The sequence below is a fragment of the Balaenoptera physalus genome, assembly GCF_965194825.1.
Source record: "Balaenoptera physalus genome assembly, chromosome: X".
In the NCBI taxonomy this organism is placed as follows: domain Eukaryota; kingdom Metazoa; phylum Chordata; class Mammalia; order Artiodactyla; family Balaenopteridae; genus Balaenoptera; species Balaenoptera physalus.
Window position 1 is genome coordinate 89,693,016 of NC_138903.1, and position 22,242 is coordinate 89,715,257.

The 22,242-nt window shown below is 39.0% G+C and overlaps 2 protein-coding genes across 2 annotated transcripts in view; one reads left to right on the forward strand and one right to left on the reverse strand.

Moving 5' to 3' along the window:
* The window catches only part of LOC309653168 (tRNA (uracil-5-)-methyltransferase homolog B-like), a 127,299-nt gene that overhangs the window by 39,152 nt on the left and 65,905 nt on the right, over positions 1-22,242 (reverse strand). The gene's annotated exons all lie outside the window — the stretch shown is intronic.
* ARL13A (ARF like GTPase 13A) overlaps positions 8,714-22,242 on the forward strand; it is a 28,295-nt gene continuing 14,766 nt past the window's right edge. Inside the window, exon 1 of the mRNA XM_082447841.1 lies at positions 8,714-22,055. Within this exon, the coding sequence (XP_082303967.1) occupies positions 21,997-22,055 (59 nt within the window). The 5' untranslated portion in view covers positions 8,714-21,996. The remainder of the gene's footprint in view (positions 22,056-22,242) is intronic.

Here is a 22,242-nt window from a genome sequence, read left to right on the forward strand (position 1 = left end):
TTCTGTTGATAGTAAAAAATGGAAAACAACCTAAATGACTATCACAAACTAAATCCTTCAGTGGACATCTGTACATGCATATGTATCCTTATTCACATGTGGGAGAGTTTCTCTTGATTAAAAATCCATGAGTGCTGTACACCTGAAACTAACACGACATTGTAAATCAACTATACTTCAGTCAATCAATCAATCAATCAAGCAATAAATAAATAAATAAAATGTACAATTTAAAAAAATCCATGAGTGGAATTACTTGGTCATAGGGTATGCATAAGTTCAGCTTTAGCAGACACTGGCAAATACTTTTCCAAAGTAGTTGTACCAATTTACACTACCACCAATAGTGGAAGAAAGTTCCAACTGACCCACATTTTCATCAGTACATGGTATTGTAGGTCTTTTTTCATTTTAACCACTCTGATGGATGTGTAGTGGGATCTCATTGTGGTTTAAGTTTAATTCCCATGATGACTAGTGAGATGGAGCACATTTCATAGGTTTATCATCTGATATGCTTTCTTAAAGGAGATACAGACAAGAACGAGAAAGAGGTGAGAGGAAGGATATGGCGGGGAGGTAGTGACTAAGGGATGGGGGTGGGATGATAACACTGTAGAAAGGGGAGCCTAAGGGCATTAAATCACACTTTCTAAGCAGACCAGTTTTTCTGAGGGCTAGCCAAGTGTACATAGATTTGGGAGTCTCTTAAATTCAGCAGCTAAAGGTGCTATAAAGGTGCATGTAAAAGTGTATGTTAAACATGTTTGAAGTAAATCATAAAAATCTGGCAGCGACCAAAGGCCAAGTTCTCTTTTCCACAACAGCAGCAGCTCTCGCTGCTTCCTGGCACCTTTCACCAAGTCGAGTTCCAAACGGGCTCTCAACGTCCTCATCTCAAAAAATGACAGCTCTGGCTTTGTGGATTCCACTTACAAGGCCACATGATACCAATGTTAAAGAGCACAGAATGGTAAATATTCTTCCCTTCCAGCTTTACTGAAGTATGATTGACAAAATAAAATTGTAAATATTTAAGGTGTACAACATGATGTTTTGATACATTTATACATTGTGAAATGATTACTACAATCAAGCTAATTAACATATCTATCACCTCACATAGTTACCTTTTTTCTTAAAAAAAAAGTGTTCTTTTTACCTAGTACCAATCAAACAGAACTTTCTATGGTATTCGGTAATAGACTGTAAAGTAACATGGTTTAGATCACTGCATCTCAAACCTTCGTGTATGTGTGAATCCCCTGGAGATCTGTTACAATGCAGATTCTGATTCAGGAAATATGAGGTGACACCTGAGATTCTGTGCTTCTAACAAGCTCCTGGATGCTGCTGATCCAGGACCACACTTTGTGCTTACAACATGAGCTATGGAGTCAGACAGACCTGAGTTTAAATCCCAGCTCTGCTTTCTTAGCTGTGAAATCTCTGGTAAGCTATTTAATCTCTCTGAGCCTTAGTTTCCTCGCCTATAAAAAGATAAAAATTACCTACTTCATAGGTTTGCTGTGAAGGTTAGGTAAAATAATGCATATAAAATATGTATAGCCCAGTGCATGGAAAGAGTAAGTAATTGATAAATGCCAGCTATTGTTAATATTCCACGAACTGGCACTCCTACACATTATGATACTCTGAAGACTGTGCTTCAGAATGATTATCTGGAAGCACTGCAAGAGCCTAGATTAATCAGAGAGAGACAGATTGAATCATATTTAGTCATATTTTATGTTGAATCATATTTAGTCATATTTTATGTTAGGCTTACTTTATTGTATTCTAAGTCTTTGAAAATTGAGACTTCATCTGTTTCAGTCAGGGTCCCAGCAGGGAACAGATGGTGCACTTGCATTAGCATAATTAGTGGAACGTTTACGAAAAGGACTATCCACAAAAGTGTGAGCAGAGTATAGGAAAACAAAGAGGGATAGATAGTGCAGTAACTTGGTGCTGTTACCACCCCTACAGCCAAAAGTATGAGGGGAGGGAACAGATACCAGAAAAAGGAGAATGTGGTGTAGAGAGGGTCCCCTTGAAAGGTGCTATGACCTTTAGTTAAGGGATAGCAGCCAACCAGAGGCAATCCTATAAGAAGGAAGCCAGGAATAAACAACCTGACCTCAGTTTCTTTTCTCCCTTTGATGTCCTGCCAGGGATCTCCACTGCCCAAACCCTACCAGAGGCCAAGAAGGAAAGAGAACTCACTGATGTAATCCATATAGGTTAGCCTCCTGGGGCACAGAGCAGGGTATAAAAGGGCAGAGGGTGGATCAGGAAGGGTAAGCAAAAGATATCTGGTACATCATCCATGACACATATACTCAACCAAAATTCTATTCAAAACAGAACACTATTCTGACCAAGCCAAAAGAGAACAGACTACTATTTTAGACAAAGCTAAACTCAACTAGTTTATCACCAAATGAGGATCAATAACTTCCAGGGTATCTCCCCATCAGATGTCCTATAATCATCCAAAACTCAACACAGCTACAACTGAAATCATCTTCCTCTATCACCATAACTCAACTTTCCCACTTCCATCAAAGGTGGCCTTTGATATGTTAGTCTCTCAGCCTGAAACATTCTTCCCTTTCCTCCTTGTATATTTAAATCTTACCTACCTACCTTTAAGTTCTAACTCAAACACTTCTCCTTCCTTCAAAAGGTCTTCCCCCAGCTATTTTAGCCTACGGTGATTTCCCTTTTCTCTGGACCCTCATTGCCAGTAATTTAGTCACTAGTGTCAGGTATTGTTATTTAACTAGTTTGGGGTATATATACCATTGCCCCAACTAAATAGTATACTTCTTGAAGGCAGGAACTATGTCTTAACTTTATTTTTTTCTCCTTGTCAAGACCAAGCATCTTGAGACTTACTGAATATATGTACATGACAAACACCTAAAGAATGAAGAATAGGGAAAGAATAGCAGGATTCAAATTTTTAATCTCATTTTTCTATGAGAGCTTCTCAGAAAAAGGCTCTCTGAAGAACTGCCTGGCCTTACATAGAAATATGCAGGCACGAAGGACAGCTCTGTTCTCATCTATCCACTTGGCATTTTTAAAACACTCTTCTAAGTAACCCTTGGGTTAAATAGAGAATCAAAACAGAAATTACAAACTTTTTAGAAATGATCAGCAAGGAAATCAAAACCCATGATATGCTGCTGAAGTGGTACTCATAAGAAAGTTGTAGCATTAAATTCATTTATTTATTCCAATATATTCAAATATATTTCAACTGATAATACATGATTTTCACTGACAAAAAATGAATTAAAGTCAACTCAAGAATACACATAAATAACAATAAAATATACCCAAAGAAAGAAATAATTAAATATTTTTTCAAAATTAATGGCCCATTTCTCTCTAGTCTTCCTTCTTACAACAACAAAAAAAACCTGGACAAAATAACAATCAAGTGTAGGAAGACTCTGAAAAGTGTAAAGAAGAAAGTGGACTGCCTGGAGACTTTAGGATGTGAGGAACACTACAGTGGTGAGTTGCCTGGGATTTCTTTTTGCTTCCCATATATTGCAGATAAGGCACCGGAGAAGACTACAACCTGAAATTGCCAAAAGGCCCAGACCAAGAAAAGCCCCAAGAGAAGATCGTTCCCTTTAGTTAAATAATCAGGGAAATGGCTGCCTAGCAGAACAGAAAATATTTTTGATAATACCCAACCTACTCTAACCAAACATCAAAGGAAAAACTGCCCCTTCCCTGTGGTGTCAGTGGTGCCAAATAGAGCCACCCATGTCTGGCCCCTCATGGCAGCAGTTAGACAGGGAGAGTTGGCCCTCTGTTTCCCCCACAAGTGTGATATCAGTGGGACCAAACAGAGAACAGAACTTCCACCCCACCTCCCTGGTAGCAAAGAAGTGGAACAAGGCAATGCAAGGTGGTGCTAGCTGGCACTCCATTTGGCCACTGGAGTAATGTTAGTGGGGCCATCCCCACCTGGCAGCAGTGAGGTAGTGAGAGTCAACCCTCCATTCCTCATTTTTCCATCTGGTGTTGAGGGGATCTAGGAGGGAGCTGAACTTCCACACCCTTCAGGAAGTAAAGAGCCTCAGGGGGGCTGTGGAAAAATGAAAAAAGGACAGAATTTATATCATTGGAGTCTCAGAAAAAGAGAAAAAAGACTATAGGGCTGAAAAAGTATTTGAAGAAATAACTGGCTGAAAGCTTCCCAAAGATGAAAATGTGGATATTAGTAGACTGTGATAAGTTTCTTATGTATAATGTAATAATTAGAGTAACCACTAAAAAATCTATTTAAAAATATGTTCAAAACGTGTAGAGATAAACCAAAATGGAATTCTTTAAAAAGGTTCAAGGGACTTCCCTTGTGGCACAGTGGTTAAGAAACCGTCTGCCAATGCAGGGGACATGGGTTCGAGCCCTGGTCTGGGAAGATCCCACATGCTGTGGAGCAACTAAGCCCGTGCGCCACAACTACCGAGCTTGCACTCTAGAGCCCGTGCGCCACAACTACTGAAGCCCGCGTGCCTAGAGCCCGTGCTCCGCAACAAGAGAAGCCACCGCAATGAGAAGCCCGCACACCGCAATGAAGAGTAGCCCCCGCTCGACGCAACTAGAGAAAGCCTGCTTGCAGCAATGAAGACCCAACGCAGCCATAAATAAATAAATAAATATCTTTCTAGAAAAATTAAAAAAAAAAGTTCAAGTAACACACAGCAAGGCAGAAAAAATTGAGAAGAGGAACAAAAAACAGAGGGAACAAACAAGAAACAAAAATAAAGCAGCAAACATAAGCCTTAACATATCAACAATTACATTAAATGTAAATGGCCTAAATAAACCAATTAAAAAATGAGTTTGGTAGAGTGGCTTAAAAAAACATGACCCAAACATGCTGTCTACAAGAAATCCAATTCAAACATAATGACATAGGTAGGTTGAAAAGAAAAGGATGTAAAAAGATATACCATGCATAGTGTCAAAAGATAAAATAGACTTTGGAACAAAGAAAATTACAAGAGACAGAGAAGGATATTACATAATGATAAAAGGGTAAATTCCACAAGAAGACGTAGCAGATCTAAGTCTGGATGTACCAAACAACAGAGATGCAAAATACATAAGGCAAAAACTAATAGAAATGAAAAGACAAATACACTTAGAAAGTTCAATATCCCTCTCTCAACAATTGATAGAACTATTAGAAAATCAGCAAGGATATAGAAGAACTAAACAACACCATCAGCCGACATTTGCAAAACATTCAACCCAACAGAAGAACACATTCTTCTCAAGAGCCCATGTAACATTCACCAAGACAGACCATCTCCTAGACCATAAAATAAATTTGAACAAACTTAAAAAAACCAAAACTTTAAAAAAGTGTTCTCTGACCACTGTGAAACCAAACTAGAAATCAATAACAGAAAAACAACAGGAAAATCTCCAAACATTTGGAAATTAAGCAACTCACATATAAACATATCATGGATCAAAGAAGAAATCTCAAGGGAAATTTTAAAAATACACTGAACTGAATAAAAATGAAAATACAATATAGTATCAAAATTTGCAGGATGCAGCCAAAAGCAGTGCCAAGAAGGAAATTTATAGCACTAAATCCCTACAATAGAAAAGAGGAAAACTCTCAAAAAAAAAATCTAAGCTCCCATTCTACTTTAAGAAACTATAAAAACAACAGTAAAATAAACTCAAAGCAAAGAAGGAAGGAAATCATAATGATAAGAACGGCAATCAATAAAATTGAAAACAGAAAAACCATACAGAAAATGAATGAAACAAAAAGCTGGTTCTTTGAAAAAAATCAACAAAACTAATAAACTTCTAGAAAGACTGACCAAAAAAATAAGATGCAATTTACCAATATCAGGAATAAAAGATGAAATATTGCCACAGAACTTGTATACATCAACAGGATAAGAGAATACTATGAACAACTTTACGCAAATAGATCTGACAGTTTAGATGAAATGGATCAATTCCTTCAAAAGCATAAATTACCACAACTCACCCAATATGAAATAAATAATTTGAATAGTTCCTTAACTATTAAGAAAATTAAACTCATAGTTCAAAAGCTGCTGAAAGAGAGATCTCCAAGCCCAAATGATTTTACTAGAGAATCCTATCAAACCACTTAAAGAATTAACATTAATTCTATACAATCTCTTTCAGAAAAGAGGAGGGAATTCCAAGTCACTTATGAGGCCAATATTATCTTGAGATAAAAATCAGATAATGCCAGTAGAAAAAAAGAAAACTACAGTCCATTATCACTCATGAACAAAGATTCAAAAATCCTCAACAAAATATGAACAAATAGAATTCAGCAACATACAAAAATAATTATGTACCACAACTACGTGAGGTTTATTCCAGGGATACAAGGCTGGCTCAATATTTGAAAATCAGTGTAATCCAACTATCAACAGGCTAAAAAAGGAAAACCATATTGGTCATGTCAAATGATGCAGAAAACGTGTTTGACTAAAGTCAACACCCATTCATGATAATAGCTCTCAGCAAATAAGGAATACAAGATAACTTCATTAACCTAGTAAGGAACAACCACAAAAAACCAGAGCTAGCATTTTCCTTAAGGCTGAAAGACTGAATGCTTTCGGAAACAAGGCAAGAATGTCTGTTCTCACCACTGCTATTCAACATAGTATTAGATATTGTAATCAGCACTATAAGGCAAGAAAAATGAAATTAAAGGAAAAAAGATTAGAAAGGAAGAGATAAAACCACCCATTTATGGATGACATGATTGTCTTTGTAGAAATTCACACACACATATGTACACACACACACACACACACACACACTACTGATACTACACACAACAAACTGGACGGATCCAAACGGAATTATGTTGAGTGAAAAATCTAGTCTCAAAAGGTTACATACTGGGCTTCCCTGGTGGCGCAGTGGTTGGGGGTCTGCCTGCCGGTGCAGGGGACACGGGTTCGAGCCCCGGTCTGGGGGGATCCCACATGCCGCGGAGCAACTGGGCCCGTGAGCCACAATTGCTGAGCCTGCGCGTCTGGAGCCTGTGCTCCTCAACAGGAGAGGCCACGACGGTGAGAGGCCCGCGCACCGCGATGAAGAGTGGCCCCCGCTTGCCGCAACTAGAGAAAGCCCTCGCACAGAAACGAGGACCCAACACAGCCATAAATAAATAAATAAATTAAAAAAAAAAGAAAAATCATGAAGGTCCAAACCCTTTCTTTAAAAAAAAAAAAAAAAAAAAAAAAAAAAAAGGTTACATACTGTATGATTCCATTTATATAACATTCTCAATAATGAAATTATAGAGATGAAGAACAGGTAAGTGGTTTCCAAGACTCAGAGGCATGGAAAGAAAGATGATTGTGACTATAAAGGAGCAGCAAGAAGGATCTTTGTGGTTAAGGAACAGTTCTGTATTTTTATTATGGTGGTGGTTATAAAAATCTATTCATGTGTTAAAATTGCCCAGAATTTCAGGACAACTGGATATCCACCTGCAAAAGAATGAAGTTGGACCACTTCTTCATACCATTTATAAAAATTAACTTTAAATGGATGAAAAACATTAGTGTAAAGCGTAAAATTATACAACTCTTAGAAGAAAACAGCCATAAATCTCCATGAACTTGGATTAGGCAGTGGTTTCTTAGATATGATACCAAAAGCACAAATAATAAAAGGAATAACAGATAAATTGGACTTCATCAAATTTAAAAAATTTTGCCGCAAAGGACACCATCAAGAAAGTAAAAACACGACCCACATGATGGGAGAAAATTTTGAAAATCATATATCTGATAAAGTTCTTGAATCCAGACTATATAAATAACTCTTACCACTCAACAATAAAAAGACAAACAACCAAACTTTTTAAATGGACAAAAGATTTGAATAGATATTTCTCCAAAGAAGATATACAAATGGCCAGTAAGCACATGAAAAGATGCCCAACATCATGAGACATCAGAAAAATGTAAATCAAAACCACAATGAGATACCATGACACACACCAGGATGGTTATAATCAGAAGGACAGATAATAAAAAGTATTGTCAAAGATGTGGAAAAATTGGAACCTTCACACTGATGCTGGAATTGTAAAATGGTGCAGCTCCTTTGAAAAACAGTCTGGCACTTCCTCAAAAAGTTGTTCCCATATGACTTAGCAATTCCACTCCTAGACATATCATCAAGAGAAATGAAAAGATATGCCCATACAAAATTTTGTACACAATGCCATCACAGCATTATTCCTAAGAGCCAAAAAATAAAAACAACCCAAAATGTGCATCAACTGATGAATGGATAAACAAAATGTGGTATATCCAATACAATCGAATATTATTTAGCAATAAAAAGAAATAAAGTACTGATACATGCTACAACATGGACGAATCTTTAAACTAGTATGCTAAGTGAAAGAAACCTGTTACAAAGGATTACATATTGTATCATTCTATTTACATGAAATGTACATAATAGGCAATCAATAGAGACAGAAAATAAATTACTGGTTGCCTAAGGCTGGGGGTGGGAAGAAAAGGTGAGTTACTTCCAACAAGGAATACCCTACACAGCAAAGTTATCATTCAGAATTGAAGGAGAGATGTAAAACTTTCCACACAAGACTTTCCGCAAAACTTTCCACACAAAACTTTCCGCAAAAGATAAAGGAGCTCATCAGCACTAGATCAGCCTTATAAGAAATGTTAAAGGGACTTCTTTAAGCCAAAACAAAAGGGTGCTAATTAGTAACAGGAAAATATATGAAAGTAAAATCTCACTAGTAAAGGTAAATATATAGTAAAATTCAGAAAATCTAATGTTGTAAAGGTGCTGGATTAATCACTTATAAAGCTAGTATGAAGGTTAAAAACAAAAGTAGTAAAAATAACTATAACCACAATAATTTGTTAATAGATACACAAGATAAAAAGTTGTAAATTGTGACATCAAAAACATAAATCATGGGGAGGGGAGTAAAAATACAGAGATCTGGAATGCATTCAAACTTAAATTGTTGTCACATTAAACAGACTGTCATAAGTTGTTATATGTAAGCCTCATGGTAACCACAAAGCAGAACCTTATACACAAAAGATAAAGGACTACAGAAAATCATCAAATCACAAAGGAAGAGAGCAAGAGAAGAAGAAACAGAGGAACTACAAATCAGCCAAAAAACAACGAACAAAATTGCAATAAGTACACACCTATCAAAAATTACTTTAAATGTAAGTGCACTAAAGTCTCCAATCAAAAGACATAATGTAGCTGAATGTATTAAAAAAAAAGCTAAGACCCATATATATGCTGCCTACAACATTCTGAAAATGAAGGGATGGAAAAATATATTCCATGCAAATGAAAACCAAAAGAAAGCTGGGACAGCTATACTTACATCAGACAATATAGACTTTAAGATAAAGACTGTAATAAGAGACAACGAAAGTCATTACATAATGATAAAAGGGTCAATCCAACAAGAGGATATAACATTTGTAACTATTTATGCACCCAACATAAGAGCATCTAAGCAGATAAGCAAATATTAACAGACCTAAAGTGAGAAACAGACAATAATACAACAATTGTAGGGGACTTTAATAATGCAGTTTCACCAATGGTTAGATTATCCAGACAGAAAATCAATAAGAAAACATTGGCCTTAAACAACACATTAGACCAGATGGGTTTAACAGACATGTATAGTACATTCCATCCAAAAGCAACAGAATAAACATTCTCCTCAAGCACACATGGAACATTCTCCAGGATAGATCATATGTTAGGCCATAAGTCTTAATAAATTTAAGAAGACTGAAATCATATCAAACATCTTTTCTAAACACAATGGTATGAAATTAGAAATCAATTACAAGAAGAAAACCAGAAGATTCACAAATAGGTGGAGGTTAAGCAAAATGCTACTGAACAACCAATGAGTCAAAGAAGAAATCAAAAGAGAAATCAAAAAATATCTTGAGACAAATAAAAATGTAAATACAACATACGAAAACTTACAGAATACAGCAAAAATGTTCTAATATTTATTGCAGTGATAGATGCACAACTCTTTGAATATACTAAAAACCACTGAATTGCACATTTTAAATGGAAGAATTGTATGGTTTGTGAATTATGTCTCAATAAAGCTGTTATTTTTTAAAATGCATAGAACTATACACACACATAAATGAGTGCATGTAAAACTGGTGAAATCTGAGTAAGGTTTATGCATTTTTATCAGTGTCAGTTTCATAGTTCTTAATATTGTACTATAGTTATACAAGCTATTATCGTTAATAATAGGGGAAGACAGGTGAAATGTACATAGGACCTCCTTGTACTGTGAATCTGTAGTCATTTCAAAATAAAAAGTAAAAATCCTGAATATACCATCAACAGACAAATGGATAAAGAAGTTATACACACACACACACACACACACACACACACACACACACAATGGGATATTACTCAGCCATAAAAAATGAAAATTTGCCATTTGCAACAACATGGATGGACCTGGAGGGCATTATGCTTAGTGAAATAAATCAGACAGAGAAAAACAAATACTATATTATCACTTATATGTGGAATCTAAAAAATAAAACTAGTGAATATAACAAAAAAGAAACAGACTCACAGATATAGAGAACAAACTAGTGGTTACCAGTGGGGACAGGGAAGGGGGAAGGGCAAGATATGGGTAGGGGATTAAGAGGTACAAACTACTATGTATAAAATAAATAAGCTACAAGGATATATTGTACAGCACAGGGAAAATAGTCAATATTTTATAATAACTATAAATGGAGTATAATCTAGAAAAACTCTGAATCATTATCTTGTACACCTGAAATTGATATATTATAAATCAACTATACCTCAATTAAAAAAATATAAACATTCATCTTGTTAAAAAAAATCCTGAACATGAATGTTTATTCTAGCCCCATTCACAACTGCCAAAAATTGGAAATAATCCAAATGTTCCTCAGAAGATAGAATACACTGTGGTACATCCACACAATGGAATACTATTTAGCAATAAAGAGAAACCGACTATTTACAGACACAACTATTTGGATGAATTTCAATGGCATGAGGCTGATGTAAAAAAAAAACAGTTTTAATCATAAATGTATGATTCCATATATATAACATTCTCGAAATGACAAAACTATGATAATAGAGAACAGATTATTAGTTGCCAGAGGTTAGTGGGGTGGAGGAGGTTGGGGAAGAGGTGAAACTATAAAGGGACAGCAACAGAGAGCTTTTTGGGGTCATGGAACTGTTCTGTATATAGATTGTGGTGGTGGATACATGAATCTATGTGTCTTAAAACTGTATAGATGTGGGTTTTTAAAGTCTACTTTAAGGTATGATAATGTTGAAAAGAAAAGAGAAAGGAATAGAGAATAAACATGTAGATTAAATAAGATGATGGTTACTAGGGTGTTCACTTTATAGTAACTCTTTAAGCTAAGTTTTGTTTTGTGTAGTTTTCTGTATCTTTATTTTAACTAAAAAGTTGTTTAAAATAAAAATAACAGGGATGAAAGGGGAAATGGAAATAACCTGGGTCAGGGAAGGCTTCTTTTGAGGAGGTGACAGGAAGATGAGAGAATTGAGAGATGAGAACGAACCATGAAAGTGAAGGGTGGGAGGAGAGTATTTGAGGCAGAGAACTGGAGGCAGGAGAGAAGGGGTAGGATAGAAGGAGGTCCTGATGCAAGAATAAGTAGCTGTTCACATCCATCCCAGCAGTAGGAGGTGTGTGTGTGTGTAGATTTATTATAAGGTACTGGCCCATGCATTTATATAGTCTGGCAAGTCCCAAGATCTGCAGGGTGAACTGGCAAGCTAGAGATTCAGGAGAGCCGACTGTTTAGTTCCAGTACGAGTCCTAAGGCCTGAAAACCAGAAGAGTGGATGGTTGTAGTTCCAGTCCAAAGGCCAGGGGACTCAAGACCCAGGAAGAGCCGTTGTTTCACTTTGAGTCTGAAGGCAGGAAAGAAGTCAATGTCTCAACTCAAATGCAGTCAGACTTCTGTCTGACTCCTTCCTCTATTACTTGGGGGAGGGTCAGCCTTTTTGTTCTATTTTTTTTTTTTAAGAACAAAGCTTTTTTTAAAATCAATTAATTAATTAATGGCTGTGTTGGGTCTTCGTTTCTGTGCGAGGGCTTTCTCTAGTTGCGGAAAGCGGGGGCCACTCTTCATCACGGTGCACGGGCCTCTCACTGTCGCGGCCTCTCTTGTTGCGGAGCACAGGCTCCAGACGCGCAGGCTCCAGACGCGCAGGCTCAGTAATCGTGGCTCACGGGCCTAGTTGCTCCGCGGCATGTGGGATCTTCCCAGATCAGGGCTCAAACCCGTGTTGCCTGCATTGGCAGGCAGATTCTCAACCACTGCGCCACCAGAGAAGCCCCAGCCTTTTTGTTCTTAGTCCTGCCTCCAACTGATTGAATGAGGTCAAATTAGGGAGAGCAATTTGCTTTACTCAGTCTATTTAAATGTTAATCTCACCCATAAACACCCTCACAGAAACACTCAGAATAATGTTTGGCCAAATATCTGGGCACCCCATGGCCCAGTCAAGTTGACACACAAAATTAACTTATTACAGTATGTGTATTACAAATGTATGAAACAACTTCATTGAAGGAGGCCGGGTAAGTGTGGTGACCCAACTGACTTTGGAAATAAGTGGAGTCTGTAACACTAAAGGCAAAAGAGACTGCACTAAGGAAATGTGAATGAGGTATGTACTTTAGTTAATAATAATGTATCAATACTGGTTCTTTAATTTTAACAAATACTAGTGTGAGGTATTATAAAAATTAACAAACAGAAATCTCAAATAAAATAGAGTCAAGGAGCCAGAAGGGGGAGCTCTCACAACCTACGACAACAGCAGCCCCCAACAAGAAAAAGAAAAACCTCCTCTTTTTGCCTGGCAAGAGCTCAGCCAATGAGAGACTGCCACAACTCAGCCAATGAAAAGCCACTATACTTCGAACTCTCAATTCCTCCAATGGGCTCTCTGCTTACTAGCCTTCCCGGCTTCCTCTTTGAACTCTCGCTAAGAGTTCTCGTCACGTTGAGGCAGAGGGAGTTGCCCGAGGCTCGCCACTGTTGCAGACCGGGAATTAACAATTCTCTGCTGATTCTGAGTAAGTCCACTTTTACCTCAGAAGTAACTGGCAGTCTGTTTGTTTAAGGTCAACATTTTGCGGGCCCATACAGGGATCCAGAGGAGACCTCCAACGACTCTGAGGCTGGTGCGCAGACAGGTATGGTAACTAAAAATTCCACTGAATGGTTTTTTATTGCTGACCCTGAGGTTTAAGGGTAAGTTTTTCTCCTGAATCCAAGCTTCTGCCCTCTTTGTGTTTTGAAGCTCTCCAGGTTTAATTTGGGATCTATTTTAACGGTTTATTCTTTCTGATTAAGGTCTTATTCTGTCTGTGAGTACTTCTTTGGCACTTCGGCCTGGTTTTTTGTTTTTTTTTTAAATCAGGCTATTCCAACTGGAACTGTGGTAGCCTTCAGCTTGATTTCTTTTGGAACAGGAAGTGTTTCATTGGAACTATGCTACTCAGCCTTCAGCCTGATTCCTTCAGGATTAGGGTGCTCCATTAGAGCTGTGCTGAGCAGCCTTTGGCCTGGCTCCTTTGAGACTAGACTGTTCCCTCAGAACTGGCTGGTAGTAGGCCTGCAGGCTGTTTGAGCCTGCTTAAGCTGTTCAGGCTGTTTGAAAATTACTATTTTACTCTAAAGAAAAACCTCTGAGAAATGGGATCCCAATTATCTAAATACTTTGAGGACACCCTTACCTACCAGGATCCTGGCTGATTTTATGTTTAAAAACCGCAGTCCTTCCTCATGTACATTTCTAAGTAAATGGACCAACCTAACCAAAGGCAATTTAGAACATGAATGGTCATTATGGAGAACTATTGAAATCCCAAACTTACTTAAGACCAAATTGACAACCACACCTGTAAAATTTCCAAAACTGAATGGAATGCCTATTTCAATTATTTTGAGGCTTCCAAACATTATCAGGAGCCTAAAATTGCATCTCTGCAGAATAAGATTTTAAGATCCTCTGAGGCAAACAAAGAAAGATAGAATGGCTGCAAAAGCCTCATGTTCCTCTTCCCTGGCTTCTGCATCACAGATACCGCCTCCACTGTCATCTTATTCCTTTCCCCTGGCTCTGCCTCCAGTGCCATCCTCCTTCTTCCCTTTTATGCCACCTATACCTCCTCTGTAACCCTCAGTTCCCTCATACTAATTCTCTCACCAAACTTTCCCTTTTCTCTGAAACTCTCCCCACTGCCATTTCCTCTGAACTTACCAGAACCTGTCTCTCTAAAATTAAGCCTTGTGAGGATCCAGAGACTAAACTCTTAAATTTTTTTTATATCCCCTGGACTAAAGTGGAACTGCAAAGCCATAGTCAAAGATTTTCCCAAAGTAACTGAAATCCTTACAGATATGCTGAGGAATTTAATGTAGTCATTCAGACTTATCAACTCTGACTTAAATCAGCTAGTTCATATGCTTGTCAGTGAAGGCCAGGCCCAGCTTTGGATGAAAATCACCAACTGGGGAAATCCTGAAAGGTCTCTAGAATTACAACTGGGAGACCAGCCCATTTACCAATCAAGCTCAGGCAATTGCTAAGTGAGTTCATAGAGCAATTCATAGTGCTTTTCCAAAGCCTGTTGACTGGAACAAAATTCAGGCTTGCACACAAAAACCTAATGAACCTGTTCATGACTATTATGATCAACTTCAGAATGTGTTTAAGGAAAATTCTAATCTTCCTTCAGATGCTGTTCTTCCTGGGTAGCTTTCAACTCTATTTTTATTAGTGGGCTGAACCAGGATTTTTCTCTTCTAGTAAAAAGGACCAGGATGGAATGGGAAACTTTGTCCACTCCAGATTTAGTTAATCTGGCAAACCAGCTCTCTTACACTCTAGATGAGTCACATAAAAGGAAAACTGCTAAAATTCTTAATCTTCAACTCTAGCAAGTGGAGGCCCCTAAACAAAACCAAAACCCTCCTAGTTTCTGCTATTATTGCAAAGAGCCAGGATATCAGAAAAGAGATTGTTACCAATTTAAGCACTTCAGGTGCCTTCAGCCTTCTAACTTGTCTATCCAACATCCTCCCAATTCTCAATGACAGGATTCAAAGGAACTATAAGGGCTATTCCCAATCCCTCCCTCTTAATTATCTTGAAGAACATTTCTCCAGATTAAGGATAAATCTTTTCCAGTCCTGACACCAGAGCCACACTCTTGGTGCTCAACCCCACTACAATAAAATGGTCTCTACCTTGGAGCACTAAGACAGTTCAAATAGTAGGGATCCCTAATGAACCTCAAGAGTTTCCAGTCTCTGAACCTATTCTCTTTTGTTTAGGCCCTTTGAGAGATAACACACCCTTTTCTCTTTAGTTCCTCCACCCCTATCCATTTATTTCACTGAGTCTTCTTAGAGAAGTACAGCATCATGCCAGAATTTTTCTCTCCCAAAAGGAAGAAATAATTCTACAATTTGACAGTAGTCATCAAAGCAGTCAATCAGGTGAATTAAATGACCCTTTGACATCTTTTATTTGCTCTGTCTCTGATGGTACTACAGCTGATTCTGCAAACATTGATCATTTGTCCCTATTGGATCAGCTACTACCCTCCTTGTGGGCAAAATCTCCAACTGATATTGGTAATTCACAGTGTACATCCCATCAAGATCCAAATACCCCCCCCAAACTTCTCCCCAGAATTAATCAACACCCTGTAAGTAAAGAAGGCGTTCAAGGTAAAAAGCCCTTAATAGAAGATAACAAGGCTCAAGGCCTCATTATCCCTTGTACTAATCCCTGTAGTCCTCTGATTTTACCAGCAAGGAAACCTAAGGGCTGAGGGTGGAAGTTTGTCCAGGACCTCTGAGCAATAAACAAGACTGTTATCCTTCGACACCCTGTTATTCCTAACTTTCATATGCTACTAACATCCGTTTCCAACAGAAGCAAACTCTTTACTATGATTGATTTATGCAGCGCATTCTAACCAATACCTTTTTGCCTTCATTTGGGAAGAGAAACAATTCACCTGCACAGTAATGCCTCAGGGTTTTACTGAGAGTCGTTATTTCTCACAAATCCTGAAGGCTGATCTGGATGGTATAAAGTTCCTTTGGGGTTCTACTTTGTTGCAATATGTGGATGATTTGCTTCTTTGCCCTCCTTCTCAAGCCTCCTCACAGGAAAACAGCATCCACTTGCTAAAGCTTTTAGCCTTAAAGTGACATAAGGTTGCCAAGGAAAAATTGCAGTTTTCCCAAACCCAGGTTCGATATTTAGGGCATCTGATACCAGAAAAAGGGCTATACCTGGATCCAGAAGGCTTCATGATGTCCTAAGTTTCTGAAAATCCAAAACTAAGCGCCAACTACAAGGTTCTCTCGGGCTAGGTGGATATTGCTGAAACTGGATTCCAAATTTCTCTCTTACAGCCAAATCTCTGTATATTTTACTAAAGAGCAACCCCAACACAATTTTATGGGAAGAACCAGACAAAATAGCCTTTAAGGCCTTAAAGGAGAGTTTGATGAACCCACACACCCTTGGGCATCCAACGATCAGATTCCCTTTTCCATTTTTATATATGAAAAGGAAGGTAATGCCTTTGGGGTACTCACCCAAAAACATGGGGACCACCATTGATCCACAGGGTATTATAGCCAGCAACTGGACCCTGTGGCACAGAGACACCCCCAGCCCACACCTTGCCTTAGAGCCATTACTGCCACTGCCTTTTTGGTTAAGGCCATCAAAAAGATCGTGGTGGGATCCCTTTTAACCATTTTTGTACCTCATGCAGTAGAAGCCCTTCTGAATTCTCCTCACACTCAGCATTTCTCAGTCAGCCAACCTCAACTCCTAAGAAGTCCTTTTGTTAACTTCCTCACATAACTCTTTTAGGTTGTAATAACCTTAACCCTGTGACTCCTCTCTCCTCCATCATCAGCAAAGTCCCTCACAACTACTTAACACTGATGGATCACCTCCTGATGCCTCGTGATGATCTGCAGGAAAGTCATTTGGGTAATGTTGACTTCTCATGGCTTGCTGATGGTTCTTTTTAAAAAGGTGATCATGGTAAATATTGTGCTGGGTATGCTATTGGAACTCCTTTTGATGTTGTTGAGACAGCATCTTTACCTATGGCTACTTCAGCCCAACGGGGCTGTACTTCAGCCAAGTACAAAACTGCCAATATTTATACTGACAGTAGACATGCTTTTGGAGAAGCTCATGATTTTGGAATGTTGTGGAAGCAACATGGCTTCCTAACTTCCAGTAGAAATAAATTTTAAAATGGCCCCTATGTTCAGGAATTACTGAATGTAATACTTTTACCTGCCACTTAAGCTATTATTAAAATTCCAGGGCATTCTAAACTTGACTCCCTGGAAGCTAAGGGAAATTACCTTGCTGACAGTTCCACAGGGAATGCTGCCCTTAAAGGAACCAAAAGCAGTCAAACTTCTGTCACAGTCCAAAGGGATATTTCCCCAAATGATAACTCAGAAAAACTGGCTGGAGAAGCCCAACAACTGGCCTCAGAAAAGAAAACACAAGATTGGAAATTCAACAACTCTTGGTTTGATAAAAAGCGAAAGCTCTGGTTCAGATCAAATAACAATTCAGTCTGACTGAAGACTCTAAAATTCCTACTCCTAATCATTGTATATGCATTAAACCATTGGTCTACTGACAAAATTACAACTTTCATGAATCAATATTCGTGGGGAAACATTAACAAAGCTGCAAAAAATGCCTACCTCACTTGTCCCACTGGTCCAAAGTACAACCCAGGGAAGCCTGTTCTTACTGCTCCCAAGCATTTTAAACTGCCTTATAGACCATTCAAGGTCTGGCAATTGGATTTCATACAACTTCCTCCATCTCAGGGATGTAAATAAATACGTTTTGGTCATGGCCTGAATGTTTTCACACTGGACTGAAGCCTTCCCTTGCAGAGAGGCTACTGCCTCTTCTGTGGCTAAAGTCCTTTTGGAAAATATACCTACCTGGGGAAATCCTCTCAAACTTCATAATGATCAGGGGACCCATTTTACTGGTCAGGTATTTTGACGTCTGTGCTGTTTGGCCAGTTTTACAACAGTTTCACTGCAATTAGCACCTTCAATCCTCTGGTTTAGTCAAATGAACTAACGGCATTATTAAAACTCAACTGGGGGGCTTCCCTGGTGGCGCAGTGGTTGAGAATCTGCCTGCCAATGCAGGGGACACGGGTTCGAGCCCTGGTCTGGGAAGATCCCACATGCCACGGAGCGGCTGGGCCCCTGAGCCACAATTACTGAGCCTGCGCGTCTGGAGCCTGTGCTCTGCAACAAGAGAGGCCACGATAGTGAGAGGCCCGTGCACCGCGATGAAGAGTGGCCCTGCTTGCCACAACTAGAGAAAGCCCTCACACAGAAACGAAGACCCAACACAGCCATAAATAAATAAATAAAAATTAAAAAAAAAAAAACAACTCAATGGGCAAAATTTGTGTGGGCCCTCTAAATACGTTGGCCAAAAGCACTGCCATTGATCCTTCTAAATCTTATATCCATCCCTTTTGGAACTCAAACGCTCACCCTCTGAGATAGTCACAAGTCACTCAATGCACTCGGTTCCTACCTCTTTTGCCCCACAGCTGACAAAACGAGAAATACTCCAATATTGCAAAGGCCTAATCGCTTCTATTAAAAATAACCATGTTTTAGTAGAGCAATGTTTTCACAGTGCACTCTCAGGAGACAAAGACCTTAAGCACCCTCGCAGCCTGGAGATTTCATCTACTGGAAAAGACACCTCCAGGACTTCCCTGGTGGTGCAGTGGTTAAGAATCCGCCTGCCAATGCAGGTGACACGGGTTCGAGCCCTGGTCCAGGAAGATCCCACATGCCGCAGAGCAACTAAGCCCATGTGCCACAACTATTGAGCCTGCACTCTAGAGCCTGTGAGCCACAACTACTGAAGCCCGCACGCCTACAGCCCATGCTCCGCAACAATAGAAGCCACCGCAATGAGAAGCCTGCACACCGCAATGAAGAGTAGCCCCCGCTCACCGCAACTAGAGAAAGCCCGTGTGCATCAGTGAAGACCCAACACAGCCAAAAAAAAAAAAAAAAGTTCATTTAGTAATTAGCTTTAATCAGACAAGGTAGGGAGATGTGAGTTTGGCTGCTATAAACCAGGCAGTGGTTACCATGGATATGCCAGAACCTTAACAGCCACTGTTAGGACATGGACTTACTCTTCATAAGGGGGCAACTAAGCTGTGTTACTCTGGCAAAAAGGCTAGAAAGCTCAATACACCTTCCTATTACTCTACCCATCTTATGTCTTTCACCCAAAAAGAACCAACTTCTAATCAGATACATAATTAACCACCCCAAGGTATGCAAAATATATCATTATCTCCATTCTGTAGATAAGAAATCTGAAAATGGTAGGTTTAATTTAGGTGATTTCATTCCAGAGTACCCAGGAGAGGTGCTAGAAATGAAAGGACCCAGCAATCCCTAGTCCAGTTATTTTCCTTCTTGGTTATCCTACTTATCCTTTTTTTTTTTTTTTAACACATCTTTATTGGAGTATAATTGCTTTACAATGGTGTGTTAGTTTCTGCTTTATAACAAAGTGAATCAGCTATACATATACATATATCCCCATATCCCCTCCCTCTTGCATCTCCCTCCCACCCTCCCTATCCCACCCCTCTAGGTGGTCACAAAGCACCGAGCTGATTTCCCTGTGCCATGTGGCTGCTTCCCACTAGCTATCTATTTTACATTTGGTAGTGTATATATGTCAGTGCCACTCTCTCACTTCGTCCCCGCTTACCCTTCCCCCTCCCCCTATCCTCAAGTCCATTCTCTACGTCTGCATCTTTATTCCTGTCCCGCCCCTAGGTTCTTCAGAACCATTTTTTTTTTAGATTCCATATATATGTGTCAGCATACAGTATTTGTTTTTCTCTTTCTGACTTAACTTCACTCTGTATGACAGACTCTAGGTCCATCCACCTCACTACATATGACTCAATTTCGTTTCTTTTTATGGCTAATATTGCATTGTATATATGTGCCACATCTTCTTTATCCATTCATCTGTGGATGGACACTTAGGTTGCTTCCATGTCCTGGCTAAATAGAGCTGCAATGAACATTGTGGTACATGATCCTTCTTTAAGATATGTTCTTAATGAAGAATTTGTGTGATGCCAGTTTGACCTTTTTTAGTGGTACTAACAAATACAGACTGCCTGAGATCAAGTTAGGAAGCTCTGCTAATTATCAGGAAGTAGACATGAAGCTGCTACTTCTTGTCTCAAAGGGAGATGGCTATCATGGAACCCAGACAATCAGACTCTAGTGTTTCAGGCTCCAGGTCTTATCAGCTTCATGAGCAAAGCTGGAGTAAGGCTGATTTTGATCACAGGCCACATATAAGGTTTCCCTTTCATCTAGCATAAGCCAGAGCTATTCTCCAGGAGGTCCTTATGGGAATCCAAATGATTTTCTAGGGAATGAACTATGCTCTAAGACGTGCTATGAAATGTGAGTCCCTATTTGGGGATGGCAATTCTCTAAAACAGTGGGTGACTCTGCAGAACCCTGCTAAGTTATTCATTGATAAGCTGGCACATACACTGTGCTCAGCAGATAGCTAAGAAAAGCCCATCTGAGTATCAGCCTAAGTACTTTGTTAACCCAACCAGACCTTCCCCCAGCTCTGGGCCCCAGTGTAATTAGTCATTAGGAAAATATAAATCAAAACCACAAATTAGATACCACTTCACATCCACTAGTATGGCTATAAAAAAATACAGCAATGAGAGTTGGCGAGGATGTGGAGAAATTCGAACTATCCTGCCTTGCTGGTAGGAATGTAAAATGTAGAAAGAATCTGACACTTCCTAAAAAGGTTAAACATAGAGTTATCATATGACCCAGCAATTACACTCCTAGGTATATACCCAAGAGAACTGAAAACATATGTCCTCACAAAACTTGTACACACATGTATATAGCAGGATTATTCATAAGAGTCAAAAAGTAAATACAATCCAAATGTCCATCAACTGATGAATGGATAAACAAAAGGTGGTATATCCATACAATGGAATATTATTCAGCCGTAAAAAGTAATGAAATACTAATACATGCTACAACATGGATTAACTGTGAAGTGACTGTGTAAATTACCCTTTCTACTTAGGCAATCACTTCCAAATACAGCTGTACTTTGATATCACCTGGGGAGCTTATGCTGCTCCCTGAGAATCTTTGAGAGTAGGGTACCTGGACTGATGTTTGAAATCAATTAGAGTAGATGATCTCTAAAATCCCTTATAGCATTAGGAATTGTATGAAATCTATGATAGTGGGTCACCAACACCCACATTTTTGAAGCAGAGGCAGTAAGAGAACCAAGCCCAATGAATAGTTGTTAATTAGAACAGGTCTTCCAGTTGAACTCTAAGCTGGTTCTTCTCCAAGGCATCTCTTCACCCCACCCGCACCCCCAAGGTTGCATGAAGATATTCATAACAGGAATGAACTATGGCTGAAGGGATAGGTCACACCTGATGCCATCATGCCTATGTGGGTTGCTTTAATAAGAAATCACCCCATTTTGCCACTAGAGTTGACTATAACCAGTCCCTCCCTCTATGACATAGACAAGGTTGGATAGAATGAAGTAATGGACTTCTGACAGTCCCAGGCTTCCTGTTTATCAGTACCTGTGTACTCATAAGCTGATTTAGGTTCAGAGTTAATAATGGGGCTGATTTCTTGTTTACTTGTTTCCCTTAATATTAAAGAACTAAGCTGAATCATGTTCCAGATACTGACCTCCTGCTGGCCTTGTGTAAAGGCAACTGAAGAGACACGAAGGTAATACTGTAATTATTTCTCTAGACCTGTTCCACCATTTCCTCCAATGTACCTGCCCACAATCCCTCAAAGGACAAATCTTTATGATATATATTATTAGGGGAAGTGACTAAGTAGTGTCTACAAGATTAGGGACAGGGTTGGGGGAGGATGGCCAATTCTACAAGGCAAGTGAATCAGGGAAGAA